This window comes from Pristiophorus japonicus, chromosome 1 (genome assembly GCF_044704955.1).
Source record: "Pristiophorus japonicus isolate sPriJap1 chromosome 1, sPriJap1.hap1, whole genome shotgun sequence".
Lineage (NCBI taxonomy): Eukaryota > Metazoa > Chordata > Chondrichthyes > Pristiophoridae > Pristiophorus > Pristiophorus japonicus.
Window position 1 is genome coordinate 280,720,526 of NC_091977.1, and position 13,812 is coordinate 280,734,337.

Here is a 13,812-nt window from a genome sequence, read left to right on the forward strand (position 1 = left end):
TGAATTAAATAATTATGCCAGAAAAAACGGCGTGCGCCAAAAAAATGGCGCAAATGTCCTGGGAAAATTGAGCCCTCTGAGTGGGCATTCCATTGTTTACAATTTTAATGCAGGACAGGATGGAGGGAATGAGAGTGAGGCAGTGTATTACGAGGATGAAGAGGCAACAACAGGTGTGCCTGCAACTACATGAAGACCTGTGGCCATGATCATCAGTCTGGACTGCTCTGCCTGTGGCAGTGAAAATGATGACTACACTCAATTTTTATGCCAGAAGTCATTTCAAGCAGCCATGGAAGATCTGTGTAATATCACGCAGGGTATCATCTGGGCATGCATTTGTCAAATAACTGACACACTGTTTTAGGGCAACTGGGCAATTCATTGAGTTTATCATGACAGCAAGGCAAAAGTGAGCTAGGGCCATCCAGTTTTATTATGTAGTTGGGTTTCTTAAAAGTGTAGGATGCAACAGGTCTCATGTGCATAGCATTGCAAGATCCTACTGTTAACTCACTCAATTTTCCTGATACAAATCACCAAATATCTAGATTGTGTGTGACCAGATGCAAAGATTTCTTTACGTCAATGCTAGATTTACTGGAAATTCCCATAGTGCATTCATCCTCGAGAACTATGTGCTCCTTCAGCACTTCAAAGATAGTCAAATGGATGGCTGGCTTATGAGTAAAAAGGCATATCCCTCGCTACCATGAATAATGGCCCCTCTAAAAAGGGCAAGAACAGCAGCTGAGGAATGATAAAATGAGTACTCAACCAGAGTTGTCATTGAAAGAACAATAGGGGTTCTAAAAGGGCTTTTATTGCCTTGATAGATTAGATGGGGCTCTGCAATCTGCTCCAGAACATTCATCTAGCATAGTTGTAGCTTGCTGACCCCTGCACAATTTCACCATCCAAAATGTCCTGGAAATAGATATTCCTGGGGAGGTGGTCTAAGCTGCTTTGGATGTAGAACCTGTAATGAAGCATCAGAGAGCAGACACTCAAAAGTCTGCTCAGTAACAGCTGCAAGGGGCACCAGAATTCAACTCATCAATGAAATATTCTCATCTGTTTAACAGCCACTTTTTGTCACCAGTGCCATTCGTCCTTATTTCCCCGACTTCACATGAATTACAAATCCTTCAATACAGTATTCAGACTACAACATCAGATCAGACGTCTTTGGCCATGTGAGTCTACATAATGAATAATTGAGCACAAATTAAGTGCGCATTCCCCTATACATACAACATAAAAGTGAAAGTATATCATAGAAACATAGAAACATAGAAAATAGGTGCAGGAGTAGGCCATTCGGCCCTTCTAGCCTGCACCGCCATTCAATGAGTTCATGGCTGAACATTCAACTTCAGTACCCCATTCCTGCTTTCTCGCCATACCCCTTGATCCCCCTAGCAGTAAGGACCTCATCTAACTCCTTTTTGAATATATTTAGTGAATTGGCCTCAACAACTTTCTGTGGTAGAGAATTCCACAGGTTCACCACTCTCTGGGTGAAGTGGTGGAATTCCTACTCTTTCTTCATACCAAGTTTTCCTTGAATGTCTAAACATACCTTTTTTACATTACAACAGTGACTACACTCCAAAAGTGCTTCATTGGTTGTAAATCGCTTTCAAATGTCCGGTGGCCGTGAAAGGCGTTATATAAATGCCTTTCTTTCTTTAATTGTAATGCTTCTCCTAGGTGGTTGGCTGCTCATGTAGTACAAAAGGTTCATGGGACTAACGTGGCTCCTCTTCTCAAGGCAGCTTGTGAGGGAGTCACTCTGGCTGTAACTCTAGAAATTGTCCTGGGCAGCACAGTGTCACCTACTTGTGTGGTGCTCTGGGGAGAAAGATATCTGATGTGCTACTGTCCTGAGAAACAACAACCTCATCCTGGTCATCTCTTGCAATAAGCATTGTACTGAGCCCTGGATCTGTGTGTCTATTCATTATTGGAATGGTTGGTCTAATGGCAGCTATCAGATCCTGAAATCCTTGTGACACAATAGGGTCCATTTAGGCCCCAATATTTGAAATACATTATGAATGTCTCCCAAACCCATGCTCATCTTTTCCGGAACTCCATGTTTGAATACCTTCAATCAGGTTTCCACCCCTGCCACAGTACCAAAAGAGCCCTTATTAAAGTTACAAATGACATCCTATGTGACTGTGGCAATAGTAAACTATCCCTCCTCAACCTGTCTGCAGCCTTTGACACAGTTGACCACACCATCCTCCTCCAACATCTCTCCACTGTCGTACAACTGGGTGGAACTGCACTCCTCTGGTTCCATTCGTATCTATCCAATCGTAGCCAGAAAATCACCTGCAATGGCTTCTCTTCTCACTCCCACACCATTACCTCTATTGTTCCCCAAGTATCTTTCCTTGGCCCCCTCCTATTTCTCATCTACATGCTGCCCCTCGGAGACATCATCCGAAAACACAATGTCAGTTTCCACATATATGCTGACGACACCCAGCTTTACCTCACCACTGTCTCTAAATTGTCTGACATCCAGTACTGGATGAGCAGAGATTTCCTCCAGCTAAATATTGGGAAAATAGAAGCCATTGTCTTCGGTTCCCACCACGAACTCCGTTCCCTGGCCACCGACTCCATCGCTCTACCTGGAAACTGTCTGAGGCTGAACCAGACTGCTCACAACCTTGATGTCCTATTTGACCCCGAGATGTGCTTCTGACTACATATCTGCACCAACATGAAGACTTTCTATTTCCACCTCGGTAATATCGCCAGCCTCCAACCCACCTCAGCTCATCTGCTGCTGAATCTGCTGAAAACTTCATCCATACCTCTAGACTGACTAATGCAATGCACTCCTGACCGGCCTCTCACCTTCCACCCTCCGTAATCTTGAGGTCATCCAAATTGTTGCTGCCCATATCCTTACTCGCATCAAGTCCCATTCACCCATCTTCTTCTTCTTCTTAGGCAGTCCCCCGGAGTCGAGGAAGACTTGCTTCTACACCAAAATGAGTTTGAAGATGGCTGATGAGACCAATGCAGGATCTACAGTCTCTGTCACAGGTGGGGCAAAGGGAGGTTGGAGGGACAGGTGGGTGGTGTTATGTATGTAAACCTATAAATACCATGTCTAACCACCAGAGGGTTTATCCCCTGGAGTCTCAAGGGATCCCACAATCCCTTGGGAGCACGTGTATATAAGGAGGCCTCACAGGCTGGAGAGGCACTCTGAGATCTGTAATAAAGGACTACAGTCACACCTTACTTTGAGCTTGCAGTATCTAGTCTGATTCTTTATTCAAGACTTAACAACTGGCGACGAGATACAAATGACGAACCCCACCACAACAATGCAGAGAACCGTGGGCATCCTGGAGAAATTTTCGGAGGGAGATGATTGGGAAACCTTCGTGGAGCGACTCAACCAATACTTCATGGCCAACGAGCTAGAAGGAGAAGCAAATGCTGCCAAATGATTCTCCTTGCCATTTGCGGGGCACCAACGTATGGCCTCATGAAAAATCTGCTCACTCCAGTGAAACCCACAGACAAGTCATACAATGAGTTGTGCACACTGGTCTGGGAGCATCTAAACCCGAAGGAAAACATTCTGATGGCGAGGTATCGGTTCTATACCTACAAGAGGTCTGAAGGCTAGGAAGAGGCGAGCTACGTCACCGAGCTAAGGCGCCTTGCAGGACATTGCGAATTTGAAGGACACTTGGAGCACATGCTCAGGGACTTCTTTGTACTTGGCATTGGCCATGAAGTAATACTTCGCAAACTTTTGACTGTGGAGACCCCAACCTTGAGTAAAGCCATAGCGATAGCCCAGGCGTTTATAGCCACCAGTAACAATATCACACAAATTTCTCAGCACACGAAGGCTGCTGCAAGTACTGTAAACAAAGTAATGTTGTTTTCGAATTGAAATGTACAGGGCAGGACTTACATGCCTGCAGCTGCATGTCCGGAGATGGCTCAAGAGTCCACCATCAAGGGTGGTGAATACAAGGCCATTAACACTTTGTTGGCACTGCGAGGGTGATCATCGTTTCCATTCATGCTGCTTCAAAGGATACGTCTGCAAGGGCTGTGGAACAATGGGACACCTCCAACGTATGTGCAGGCGAGCTGCAAACCTTGCTAATCCTGCAAACCACAATGTTGCAGAGGAGGACAGATCCACGGTGGATCACGACGAACCAAAGCCTCAGACCAAGGCGGCAGAGGTATATGGGGTGCACACATTTACCACAAAGTGTCCTCTGATAATGCTGAAGTTGAATTAAATGGACTCCCGGTGTCCATGGAGCTGGACATGGGCGCAAGCCAGTCCATGATGAGCAAAAAGACCTTCGATAAATTGTGCTGCAGCAAGGCCTCAAGGCCAGTCCTGACTCCCATTCGTACTAAACTGAGAACGTACATAAAGGAACTGATTCCCGTAATCAGCAGTGCTACCGTAAAGGTCTCCTACGATGGAGCGGTGCACGAGTTACCACTCTGGGTGGTACCGGGCGATGGCCCCACGCTGTTCGGCAGGAGCTGGCTGGGAAAGATACGCTGGAACTGAGATGACGTTTGAGCGCTTTCGTCCGTCAATGACACCTCATGTGCCCAGGTCCTAAACAAGTTCCCCTCGCTGTTCGAACCAGGCATCGGGAAGTTCCAAGGAACAAAAGTGCAGATCCATTTGATTCCGGGAGCACGACCCATCCATCACAACGCGAGAGCTGTACCTTACATGATGAGAGAGAGGGTGGAGATCGAGTTGGACAGGCTGCAACGAGAGGGCATCATTTCACCGATTGAATTCAATGAGTGGGCCAGTGCAATTGTTCCAGTTCTCAAGGGAGACGACACTGTCAGAATCTGTGGTGATTACAAAATAACTATCAATCGTTTCTCACTGCAGGATCAATACCCACTATCAAAGGCAGATGACCTATTTGCGATGCTGGCGGGAGGGAAAATGTTCACGATGCTGGACTTGACCTCGGCCTACAGCCTCACCTGCATCAACACGCACAAAGATCTCTTCATTTACAACAGATGCCCATTTGGGATTCGATCGGCTGAGGCGATATTCCAGAGGAACATGGAAAGCTTGCTGAAGTCGGTCCCGCGCATCGTGGTCATCCACCAGGACAACATCTTGGTAACAGGTCGAGCACCTGCAGAGCCTGGAGGAGGTTCTTAGTCAGCTTAATCGTGTGGGGCTCGAAGTGCGTTTTCCTGGTGCCTAAAGTAAAGTTCCTGGGGAAAAGAATCGTGGCAGACGGCATCAGGCCCACTGATTTGAAGATGGAGGCAATCAAGAACGCACTGAGACCACAGTATGTGACGGAGCTGCGGTCGTTTCTAGGACTCCTGAACTATTTTGGTAACTTCTTACCGGGTCTTAGCACATTGTTAGAATTCCTGCACTCTTCACTGTGTAAAGGAGATGAATGGGTATGGGGTAAAAGACAAGAAAATGCCTTTGAGAAAGCTAGGAAACTGTTACATTCAAACAAATTGCTTGTGTTGTACAATCCATGTAAGCATTTGGTACTCGCATGTGATGCGTCGTCGTACGGGGTCGGGTGTGTATTGCAACAAGCTAATGAAATTACAACCGGTTGCTTATGCATCCAGACGTCTGTCTAAGGCTGAGAGAGCATACAGTATGATCGAAAAAGAAGCGTTAGCGTGTGTTTATGGGTTAAAGGAAATGCATCAATATCTGTTCGGGCTCAAATTTGAATTGGAAACTGACCATAAGCTGCTCATATCCCTCTTTACTGAAAGCAAGGAGATAAATACAGATGCATCGTCCCACATCCAGAGATGGGCGCTCATGTTGTCCGCATACAACTACGCCATCCGCCACAGGCCAGGCACAGAAAACTGTGCCGATGCTCTCAGCAGGCTGCCATTGCCCACCACAGGGGTGGAGATGGCACAGCCCGCAGATTTAGTCATGGTAATGGAAGCATTCATGAGTGAGCAATCACCTGTTACCGCCCGACAGATTAGAACCTGGATGAGCCAGGACCCCTTACTGTCCTTAGTAAAAAACTGTGTGCTCCACGGGAGTTGGTCTAGTGTTCTGTTAGAAATGCAGGAAGAAACAAAGCCGTGCTAGCGGCGCCAAGACTAAATGTCTATACAGGCAGACTACCTCCTGTGGGGTAATCAGGTAGTGGTGCCAAAAAAGGGCAGGGACACTTTCATTAGTGATCTCCACAACACCCACCCAGGCATCGTAATGATGAAAGCGATAGCCAGATCCCACGTGTGGTGGCCCGGTACGATGCAGACTTAAGAGTCCTGCGTGCACAAATGTAACACATGTTCACAGTTAAGCAATGCACCCAGGGAGACACCACTAAGTTTATGGTCCTGGCCCTCCAAACCGTGGTCTAGGGTCCATGTCGATTATGCAGGCCCATTCTTGGGAAAGATGTTTTTAGTGGTTGTTGATGCGTACTTCAAATGGATTGAATGTGTGATAATGTCGGCAAGCACGTCCGCTGCCACCATTGAAAGCCTACAGGCCATGTTTGCCATGCATGGCCTGCCTGATGTCCTTGTAAGTGACAATGGGCCGTGCTTTACCAGTGCGGAGTTCAAGGAGTTCATGACCCAACTAGGGCCCAACAAACGCTCGGGCAAATGTGTCACGCAAAATTGAGATTAATGATCCTGTATTTGTGTTGAATTATGGACAAGGTCCCAAGTGGCTTCCTGGCACTGTTTTGGCCAAAGAGGGGAATACGGTGTTTGTGGTCAAACTCTCAAATGGACTCACCTGCAGGAAACACTTGGACCAAACCAAAATCAGATTTACGGACTATCCAGAACAACCCACAATAGATTCCACCTTTTTCGACCCTCCAACATACACACAAGTGGCAACCAACCCAGCGGTTGACCACGAAGCAGAACCCATCACCTGCAGCAGCCCAGCAGGACTCACCACCCCCAGCAGCCCAATTGCGCAGCAGCCCAGTGAGGACCCAACAAACGACTCACCAAAACCAGCATTTGCACCGAGACGATCAACCAGGGAAAGGAAGGCCCCAGATCGACTCACATTGTAAATAGTTTAGACTTTGGGGGGGCGGGCGAGGGGGGAAGTGTTGTTATGTATGTAAACCTGTAAATACCATGTCTAACCACCAGTGGGCTTATCCCCTGGAGTCCCAAGGAATCCCACAATCCCTTGGGAGCACCAGTCTAAGGAGGCCTCACAGGCTGGAGAGGCACTCTGAGATCTGTAATAAAGGACTACGGCCACACCTTACTTTGAGCTTGAAGTATCTAGTCTGACTCTTTATTCAAGACTTAACAGGTGAGGTGCTTGATTTGTCATATGTTCCTTCCGGTGTTTGTACTTGGCTTCTGGCGAAGAGACTCAAAGTGTTTGGCGCCTTCTTGGATGCTGTGCTCGCCCCTGTGCTCGCTGTCCTACATTGGCTCCCGGTTGAGCAACACATCAATTTTAAATTCTTATCCTTGTTTTCAAATCCCTCCAAGGCCTTGCCCCTCCCTATCTCTAATCTCCTCCACCCCATCAGTGTTCCTTCAATTTTGGCCTCTTGAGCATCCTTGATTTTAATCGCTCCATCATTGGCAGTCGTGCCTTCCCTAAATCTTTCTGCTCTTCAAATTATCTTTCCTCTTTTCAAACATTCTTTAAAACCTATCTCTTTGGCTAAGTCGGCCCTATTATCTCATGTGGCTTGGTGTCACATTTTCTTTGATAATGCTCCTGTGAAGCACTACATTAAAGGCATTATATCAATGCAAGTTGTTGTTGTTGTCTAATCTGACCTCATTGCCGCCTGGACAGCAATCAAGCTCCACTGATGCTTGAAATGAAGAAGACTTGTCTATGATAATCCATAAATGGGTTGCAGAGTCAACAGATTCAAAGCTATTAGTTGTTGCACATCCTCAGAGATTGAGCTCAGAATTGACATCTAAGTGTGATTTTGCTCAAGTGTCCTTTTTAGATGAGTACCCATGAGTTCTGGATCCTACTACTCCGAGACCATAGTCAGCCTTCGCTTCTGCCTCTGATCGGAAGGTGGCACATCCTCATCCACTGCACCGCTTACCTCACGGTCTGTGAAACAACCGGTTCTACATAACTTACACTATCTATAATTCCCTGCTCTCGGTGACAAAATCTGAAATGCTGCTGGGAATGCTCAGAAATGACATCAAAGGAGTTCGGGCAGAGGAATATGGGGAAGAATCTTACTCCACAGAATCTTTTGTGAACTGGTCCTCATCACCATAGTCGATGAGAAAAAGTTTTCTACTCTGCTCCTTCTCATCATTACCTTCCAACTCTGTTCCCCATTTCTGTGATGGATCTGCTGGAAAGGAAGACATGAACTAACAATGAGTGAGAAGAATACCCTTGAGATGAAGGAGACAAAGAGTGTCAAAGCTTCTGACTGCAGTTTGCTTCACGTGCCATGGCGATTGTCTAAATATTCACCCAATAACCTGCACTGTCCTATTAATCTCGTCATCTCCCAATGTTTGAGCACAAGGCGTGATCTCTCAAAGGGAAGATGCCTCTTCCAGTGCCCTGCCTTTCAAGGGCATTGTGCACAAGTTTCTCCTTTAACAAGATTAAAGGCAGGAACTTTAGCAAGGTTGGAAAACAGTCGGTAGTAGATTGGCCACCCGTTATGCAACCCACCCAAATATTTTTACCATGGACTGCCACAGAAAGGAAAATCCGGCAAGGTGTACATCGCTATTGCCCATTTTATGCTCCCGACAAAGTTGAGAGTTCCACCCTCAGTATTTTAGGTGTCATTTCCCTCCACTTGGCATGAGGGTTAATTTCTGAAACTTCTTTCAGAATTGTCTGTAGTGGCCTCAATACAAATATTTGTTCTACTGCCTCTTTCCAATGCCATGCTTGGGTGCACCTTGACTGCCCCTCCACTTGAAGACATTCTTTAAAAGTGGCACAGTTTCACAAGAACCATCAATCACAGCTACCCGAAAGCCTTTTCTGTCTTTCAAACAGCTTAATACTTACCTGCTACTTTCCTGGCCTGCTGCTGCATGTTTCCAAATCTGCTAATACAGTACTCTCGTGACACTGGAGCTGTGCTCAACCATCGGCAGTGGATATGTTAATGAGCTGTAAATGATTTGACGGCATAGTTTAACATCGGGCCAGTGCTAAGAGGATTGGCGGGTCTCAGCGACGCAATGAGCCCTGTAGGATTTTGGGTCCAACAATTTTATTTAAGTGTATAGGTTTTCAACACAATTTGTTTTTGCAAGCTCTACATGGATATGTGATTTGAACTCATTGCAATGTTTAACACTATCCAATCTGAGATTAGCCTACAAATAACAAATTCATCAAAATTTACAAGACAGCATCAATTATTTAACTCACCGACCGCATTCTGTTTTTCTGCTTTCCCCAAAAAGTTGTTCCCTTATTTAAAAAACAAAACAATTATTGTCCCGAAACAGCAACAATTTATTTTACAAGGTGTACATTATTGACAATATGTTTTATTAACTGTAATCACTTACATCAGCCATGCAATGCATATTTGTTTTTAATTACCACTATGAGGTTCTAATATCAAATTTGCATAAGATAAAATTTATCACTTGATCAAAATAGATATAGCATGCTATTTTGGTTGTATTAAATTTACTTCTCTGGTCCACTTGAATTCCTCTTAAACTCTGAGATCCGTGTAACTAATGTAACAAATAACACAAAACAGCTCATAGCTCTCTCAAAGTAAGTCAATCAAAAATAAATTGCATTTATCCAAGATATTTATTATGCTCACTGTTTTATTCATGTTAGTTCCCTAAATTAGTCAGTTCAATAAATTTAGTACACATATGGGAAAGATTGAACAAATGCACTGAATTATTTCATGTCTGATAATTACCATGAATCAGTAAGTGACCTGCTTTGTTCCAGTCGGGAGCAAGCTTTGCCACCAGGGTAAAGGACAGGCATGTTTGCAGGACAGCAGGGATCACTCTTTGTGGAACATCCATCTATCAACATTGAGAAACAGTAATAAATATTTTAATAAAACTTGCTGTCAATGTTGCAAAATGCGATACATAGAAAAATAGAAGATAGGTACAGGAGTAGGTCATTCGGCCCTTCGAGCCTGCACCACCATTCAATAAGATCATGGATGATCCTTCACCTCAGTATCCCTTTCCTGCTTTCTCTCCATACCCCTTGATCTCTTTTGCCGTAACGGCCATATCTAACTCCCTCTTGAATATATCCAATGAACTGGCATCAACAACTCTTTGCGGTAGGGAATTCCACAGGTTAACAACTCTCTGAAGTTTCTCCTCAGTCCTAAATGGTTTATCCCTTATCCTTAGACTGTGTCCCATGATTCTGGACTTCCCCAACATTGGGAACATTCTTCCTGCACCTAACCTGTCCTGTCCCGTCAGAATTTTCTATGTTTCTATGAGATTCCCTCTAATCCTTCTAAACTCCAGTGAATACAAGCCCAGTCGATCCAGTCTCTCCTCATATGTCAGTCTGGTGAACCTTCACTGCACTCCCTCAATAGCAAGAACGTCCCTCCTCAGATTAGGAGACCAAAACTGAACACAATATTCCAGGTGAGGCCTCACCAAGGCCTTGTACAACTGCAGTAAGACCTCCCTGCTCCTATACTCAAATCCCCTAGCTATGAAGGCCAACATACCATTTGCCTTCTTCATCGCCTGCTGTACCTGCATGCCAACTTTCAATGACTGATGAACCATGACACCCATGTCTCGTTGCACCTCTGCTTTTCCTAATTTGCCGCCATTCAGATAATATTCTGCCTTCTTGTTTTTGCCACCAAAGTGGATGACCTCACATTTATCCACATTATACTGCATTTGCCCACTCACCTAATCTGTCCAAGTCACCCTGCAGCCTCTTAGCATCCTCCTCACAGCTCACACCACTACCCAACTTAGTGTCATCTGCAAACTTGAAGATATTACACTCAATTCCTTCATCCAAATCATTGACGTATATTGTAAATAGCCGGGCACCCCACTAGTCACTGCCTGCCATTCTGAAAAGGACCCGTTTATCCCGACTCTCTGCTTCCTGTCTGCCAACCAGTTCTCTATCCACGTCAATACATTACCCCCAATACCATGTGCTTTAATTTTGCACACCGATCTCTGTGTGGGACATTGTCAAAAGCCTTTTGAAAGTCCAAATACACCACATCCACTGGTTCTTCCTTGTCCACTCTATTAGTTACATCCTCAAAAAATTCTAGAAGATTTGTCAAGCATGATTTCCCTTTCATCAATCCATGCTAACTGGGACGGATCCTGTCACTGCTTTCCAAATGCGCTGCTATTTCATCTTTAATAATTGATTCCAACATTTTCCCCACTACTGATGTCCGGCTAACTGGTCTATAATTACCCGTTTTCTCTCTCCCACCCCAGTCCATAGGAACTGATTCAGGGTCGATAGACTGTTGGAAAATGATCACCAATGCAGCCACTATTTCTAGGGTCACTTCCTTAAGTACTCTGGGATGCAGACTATCAGGCCCCAGGGATTTATCGGCCTTCAATCCCATCAATTTCCCCAACACAATTTCCCGCCGAATAAGGATTTCCTTCAGTTCCTCCTTCTCACTAGACCCTCGGTCCCCTAGTATTTCTGGAAGGTTATTTGTGTCTTCCTTCGTGAAGACAGAACCAAAACATTTGTTCAACTGGTCTGCCATTTCTTTGTTCCCCATTATAAATTCACCTGAATCTGACTGCAAAGGACCTACGTTTGTCTTCACTAATCTTTTCCTCTTCACATATCTATAGAAGCTTTTGCAGTCAGTTTTTATGTTCCCGGCAAACTTCCTCTCATACTCTATTTTCTCCCTCCTAATTAAACACTTTGTCCTCCTCTGCTGGATTCTAAATTTCTCCCAGTCCTCAGGTTTGCTGCTTTTTCTGGCCTATTTATATGCACTATCCTTAATTTCCCTTTTTAGCCACGGTTGAGCCACCTTCCCCATTTTATTTTTACTCCAGACAGGGATATACAGTTGTTGAACTTCATCCATCTTTAAATGTTTGCCATTGCCTATCCACCGTCAACCCTTTAAGTATCATTCACCAGTCTATTTTAGCCAATTCACGTCTCATACCATCAAAGTTACCTTTCCTTAAGTTCAGGATCCTAGTCTCTGAATTAACTGTTTCTCCATCTTAATAAAGAATTCTACCATATTATGGTCACTCTTCCCCAAGGGGCCTTGCACAACAAGATTGCTAATTTGTCCTTTCTCATTACACATCACCCAGTCTAGGATGGCCAGCCGTCTAGTTGGTTCCTCGACATATTGGTCTAGAAAAACATCCCTAATACACTCCAGGAAATCCTCCTCTACCGTATTACATTACAATACACGATAAAATGCTGAATGCATCTGAAGTTGTAATATAATTGGAACTTGCAAACTGAATCAAATTGAATCTATTTTTTTTAAATGTCCTCACCACTTTTGCTCCTGTCTTTTCCTCCTGAAGACACTGACTCCTTCCTGGAGTACGGTTCCACAGGTGCTAGGAAATCTCCAGTACTTTGCCCAATTGGCCATCAACAAAAACTTGCATTTATATAGTTCCTCTAACATTTAAAAAAAATCCCAAGGCACTTCACGGATAGGCAAGTGGAAAACAGATGCTAAGCCAGGAAATGAGAGGTTAAGAATGGGTCAACGAAAACTTGGTTGAAGAATTGGGGCTTCAGAAGTTTTTTGTTAAAGGATAGATAGGTGGGAAGACAGATGTTTTTTTTGGGAAGGGGCGGATTCCAGAGAGTGGGACTCATTTAACTGAAATATGTGCCACCAATGGTGGGGTAAAGGAAGGTGAGATGCATAAAAGTCAAAGGAGCAGAGTTTGGGGGTGGGAGAATACAAGTCTAGAAGATACAGCAGAGGTGGAATATCATCAGGCCATGGAAGGATTTACACTTGAGGAATTATGGATGGGAAGCCAATAGTGGGACAAGTGTGTAGGGGCTTGAGTTTGGGCCTAGTGCTTCTGCTAAGCAGGCGGTGGTCAGTACGGGGTTCATGCTGATTATAGGGTGTATTGCTCAGTCTCTGCCCACTCCGGGGGTGTGGGAGCTGGTTAAAGGATCCGAGTTTCACCAGTCCCCAGTTTGGAGGCAGTGGCCGGGCTCGGTGTCCTGGGGACACTTTGAACCATCTGTTCATCAATTGTTCATCCTGCAGTAGTTCCATCCCCATCATTAATCCAGGTGTCTTTCCTGTGTTAGTGTCATCATAGTCCTATAACACTATCCCCGATAGCACACATGGCGATATATGCATGCACTAGGTCCGTGCAGAAGAGCAGGTCTCCAGTCGTCCTGGTTAACCCTTGCCATTGGATAAAGACCTAGCTCTTTCAAACCCGTGTGGTGCAATGGTCACCACATATTAAAGAAATCCACATACAGGCATCTTCCACCCCTGGAGTTCAGGACTGGAATATCGGGTCCTTTATTGAAACATCTGGGAACTCATCCCTTTTGGTGTGGAAGCAAGTCAACCTCGTTCGAGGGACCACCTATGATGATGAGTGTGTAGGACAGGATACGTGCGGCAGAACTTTGGACAGGTTGGAGATAATGGAGGGTGGAGAATAGGAGTCAGGAAAGAGCACTAGAGCAGTCAAATCTGGAGTGACAAATTTATATAGGAGCCTTGACACTGAATGATGGTAAACTATTTGGCCACTGGGGACATTACAGTC

At 45.0% G+C, this 13,812-nt stretch overlaps 1 protein-coding gene across 1 annotated transcript in view; it reads right to left on the reverse strand.

The window, feature by feature from the left end:
* Nucleotides 1-13,812, reverse strand: part of c1h18orf63 (chromosome 1 C18orf63 homolog) — a 102,420-nt gene that overhangs the window by 46,765 nt on the left and 41,843 nt on the right. Inside the window, exons 5-6 of the mRNA XM_070879166.1 lie at nt 9,945-10,056; nt 9,428-9,469 (exon numbers count right to left, since the gene is read on the reverse strand). Coding sequence (XP_070735267.1) covers nt 9,428-9,469; nt 9,945-10,056 — 154 coding nt within the window. The remainder of the gene's footprint in view (nt 1-9,427; nt 9,470-9,944; nt 10,057-13,812) is intronic.